Source organism: Urocitellus parryii, chromosome 7 (assembly GCF_045843805.1).
Source record: "Urocitellus parryii isolate mUroPar1 chromosome 7, mUroPar1.hap1, whole genome shotgun sequence".
Lineage (NCBI taxonomy): Eukaryota > Metazoa > Chordata > Mammalia > Rodentia > Sciuridae > Urocitellus > Urocitellus parryii.
The window spans coordinates 155,379,849-155,384,421 of record NC_135537.1 but is presented as its reverse complement, the minus strand read 5'-3'; the positions used below and the strand labels follow the sequence as shown (position 1 = coordinate 155,384,421).

General features: G+C 44.0%; 1 protein-coding gene across 1 annotated transcript; it reads left to right on the top strand.

The window, feature by feature from the left end:
* Positions 1-2,244: 2,244 nt before the first annotated feature.
* Positions 2,245-4,296, top strand: Kif2b (kinesin family member 2B). Its single transcript, XM_026407302.2, has one exon. The coding sequence runs from the start codon at positions 2,245-2,247 to the stop codon at positions 4,294-4,296; it is 2,052 nt and encodes a 683-aa protein (XP_026263087.2).
* Positions 4,297-4,573: the final 277 nt, after the last annotated feature.

Here is a 4,573-nt window from a genome sequence, read left to right as displayed (position 1 = left end):
ACTAATATGATATTCTTTTTTTTTCTTTTTTTTTTTTTTAAAGAGAGAGTGAGAGAGGAGAGAGAGAGAGAGAATTTTTATTATTTATTTTTTAGTTCTCGGCGGACACAACATCTTTGTTGGTATGTGGTGCTGAGGATCGAACCTGGGCCACACGCATGCCAGGCGAGCGCGCTACCGCTTGAGCCACATCCCCAGCCCCTAATATGATATTCTAAGGGAAAAATATAAGAGAATAAAACTGAGAAAAAGCACTCAAATCACACACAGAGAAAAGACCTTTAGGGGCATGTTAGACAGAAAAGAGAATCAGAAGAAACATTAGTCTCTGAATTTTCCCAAACTACCATGAACCTACTCATCTATTGTCTAAGTATAAAAATCGTTTTCAACTTAGGTAAAAAAAATATGACTAACCTGGAAGAGCTATGTTTTGCATGATTTGGGAGATCTAACTTTTAAAATGATAAATATTTTAAAAGACTACGAAAAATTCTAGAGCAGCAATGTTTTTTTAAAAAGTTTAATTTAACCTAAAGACAAATTGAGGGAATAAGACATCTACATAATTCCCTTGAAATAACCTTAACAAAAAGCTGATTTAAAGCACAACCTGAAATATTGATAATTTGGGAAAAGAAAAAAATAATCATATAAAGATAATTCCCGAAAGCCCTTACTCCTCTCCTTCTTTGGCATTCAACACTCCCTTATACTCCCTGGAAATGAGTACTGAATGAGTACTGAATACTTATTAAACTTATCTAATACCCTAAACTTTGCTAAAATTGCTGGAGATGAACTTACCATTAAGAAAAATCAGTTTATAACAGAATTCCTGCAGTGACCCTTGGCCCTAGAGAAAGTTAGTAAAACACCATCATACTATGTGCTATTTTAAAGCTATGAGTAAATTAAAACCAAACCAAAATCACAATCCCAAAGACAAAATGGTGTGTGAATGGTTGGAGAGAGAGGTGAAACTAAGGAATCACTTTTATCTTCATGTTGGTTTAGCTGAATGACAATGTCTCTTTTTTAAAGCATCATATAGGACATTTTTATAATCTTGACAAAATATATTTTTGCCTCTGATGATCTAAGCTTCCTTCCTATCCTCTCCATCCCACCTTTATTAACTTCTATACATGCACACAAACACACATGCACGCACACATGCACACACACACACACACACACACACACACACACATTTTAGCCTGGAGAGGAGGAATAAGATGAATTATCATTTTCCATCAATATCTCTCTTTTCTCCTCAAGTTATGGATAATGAGGCCAGAAATGTAATTACTGAAAGAGTTTGGAATGGTAATTACTGAACTAATCTTAAATATGGTGGTGACTGCAGAACAACAAAACTCACTTTATAGCTGTCAGAGCCACTAGGAATGTGATAAACATTTTGTGTTTGCAAACCCAGATGCTATACCAAAGGAAGTTTCACGTTCCTTTGGTAGCAAATTACCACAAGGACCTGCTAAATTAAAGTCATTCGGATTTTGTAATAAGAGAACCCATTAAACTGGAATAACTTTAAATTTTGACTGTTAAACTAGTATGGAAAGGGATGGGAAAATAAAAATGGTGCATTGAAGGAGGTGTCTGAAGGATCCTGTTGAATTTCCAGTTTTGAAGCCGAAGATCTGCAAACCTCTTTGCCTTCCTTTGTTCACACTGATCACTGGAGAGCTGGTGCATAAGGGAATTTCATAGCAATTCTTAAACTAAAACACAGGGCTTTGAGATTGTAGGTCAATACTTCCAGGAAAAAAAAAATGAACATTTCCAAAAACCATAGAACTTTTCTGTTTTCCAAAAAAGTCCATAGAACTTTTCCACCGCTTAATTGCCATGACTCCTGGGTGCTCTGCATTTGCTCGCGAGGATTTACAAGATGTCCCACATCCTTCTTCAATCCATTATCCCTCACTGGAAGATAACCAAACTCTCTATCGAGCCTTTGTGCCTCCCTAATGCCAATGAGTGTGATTTCTTCCGCCAGCCTTTCACGCGGTGGACCGGTGATCTGGTGCCTCATCCCCTCATCCCTTTGTGACGTGAGTGGCTTAGGTCTGAGCCCTGGTGCTGTATGCTCACAAAGGATTGGGGCATACCAAGCCTGTGTTCAGTGCTCTGGATGCTTCAGGCTGGCTTGGGCTCAGGGCCCCTTGCTCCAACCCCAAGGACCCTTGGAAGGGAGCCCTAATACCTCCATCATTCACCATGGCAAGCCAGTTCTGCCTCCCTCTTGCCCCACGCCTTTCACCCCTGAAAGCCTTGAAGTCGCACTTCAGAGACATCCAAGTGGGCATCTGCCTGGCGATCCAGCGCAGTGACAAGAGGATCCATCTTGCTGTAGTCACAGAGATCAACAGAGAAAAATCTTGGGTCACAGTTGAGTGGATTGAGAAAGGAGTCAAGAAAGGCAAGAAGATCGATCTAGAGTCCATATTCCTGCTGAATCCAGCCCTGGCCTCTGCAGAACACAGCACCACGTTGCCTAGGCCCTTGCCCTCATTGTCCCTAGTACCCTCCAAGGCCATTGGAGATCAGCGTACATCCCCAAGGTGGATTGTGGTTGCCCCCCAGAAAAATGAAACACCCTCAGGGGACAGCTCGGTCCTGGGGATCCCCGCCAGCCCTTGTCTGATGAAGCGGAAAAAGTCTCCTTGCCTTCGGGAAATCGAGAAATTGCAAAAGCAGAGGGAGAAGCGCAGGCGCCTGCAGTTGGAGATCCGAGCCAGACGCGCCCTCAACGTCAACACGGGAAACCCAAACTTCGAGATCATGCGCATGATCGAAGAGTGCCGCAGACACCTGGACAAAAGCAAGATGTCCATCATGGAGCCCCTGGAAGATCACCGGATCTGTGTCTGCGTGAGGAAGAGGCCTCTTAATCAGCGAGAGACCACCATGAAGGACCTGGATATCATCACCATCCCCTCTGACAATGTAGTCATGGTGCACGAGTCCAAGCAGAAGGTGGACCTCACCCGCTACCTGGAGAACCAGACCTTCTGTTTCGACCATGCTTTTGATGACAAGGCCTCCAATGAGTTAGTGTACCAGTTCACTGCCCAGCCATTGGTGGAGTCTATCTTCCGTAAGGGCATGGCCACCTGCTTTGCCTATGGACAAACGGGCAGTGGGAAAACACACACCATGGGCGGAGCCTTTTCTGGAACATCTCAAGATTGTTCTAAAGGTATTTACGCCTTGGTAGCGCAAGACGTCTTTCTCTTGCTCAAAAACTCCACTTACGAGAATCTGGATCTCAAAGTCTATGGGACCTTTTTTGAGATTTATGGTGGCAAAGTATATGACTTGTTGAACTGGAAGAGGAAGCTCCAAGTCCTTGAGGATGGCAATCAGCAAATGCAAGTCGTCGGGCTGCAGGAGAAAGAGGTGGGCTCCGTGGAGGACGTGCTGAACCTGGTGGAACTGGGAAACGGCTGTCGGACTTCGGGACAAACGTCTGTCAATGCCCACTCATCCAGGAGCCACGCGGTTTTCCAGATCATCTTGAAGTCAAGAGGGAAACTGCACGGCAAGTTCTCTCTGGTTGATTTAGCTGGGAACGAGAGGGGAGCAGACACCGCCAAGGCCAATCGCAAGAGGCAGCTGGAAGGGGCAGAGATTAACAAGAGTCTCCTGGCCCTCAAAGAATGCATCAGGGCTTTGGGTCAGAACAAACCTCACACCCCTTTCAGAGCCAGCAAACTCACGCAGGTGCTCCGGGACTCCTTCATAGGCCAGAACTCTTCCACTTGCATGATCGCTACCATCTCACCAGGGATGACCTCTTGTGAAAACACCCTCAACACTTTAAGATATGCAAACCGAGTGAAAGAATTAGCCCTGGATGTAAGGCCTTACCACCAATGCCTGACTCCCATTAAACACGAGACACCGCCCATGTTTGAAAAGCACATTAGAAATTCAGAAATATCCCTTCAGAGGGAAGAGCTTGTTAAAATATCGTGTATACAGAGTGAGGAGGAGAAACGGAGTGAAGCGATTGCCACACTAGCCACGCCATTAATAAGGGAGGCAGTGACTACATGGAAGGATTCTAGTTCGTGGTGGGAGAGCATCCAGGAGACAGCTAATGGCGTGAACTATGATGTTGACTTTTGCATTGCCCAGTCATTGTCCATTTTGGAGGAGAAAATTGGTATTCTGACTGAGATCCAAACGAAACTGAAATTATTAAGAGTTGACCTCCAAAACCAAGAGCAAGGTAGAATGAAGCCAAAGGCAAGCGATCAGGACTGAAATGGTGGCTACAGTGCTGCAGTTTCTACCTCTCTTATACAGGCAAATCTGTTCAAATTATCTAGCATAAAGATCCTCCTGGAGAGCTTAGAACATCTTCAGATATGCTCGTCAGAATTAAGGTCTATCTTCTTTTTTTTTTTTTTTTTTTTTTTTTTTAATTTTGCTGCTTTCATTCTGTAGGACATCAGTTCTCAACTGGGAATGGTTTTGCCCCCCCTCCCCAACCCCGGGACAATGGGCAATGTCTGGAAACATTTCCATTGTCACAACTAGG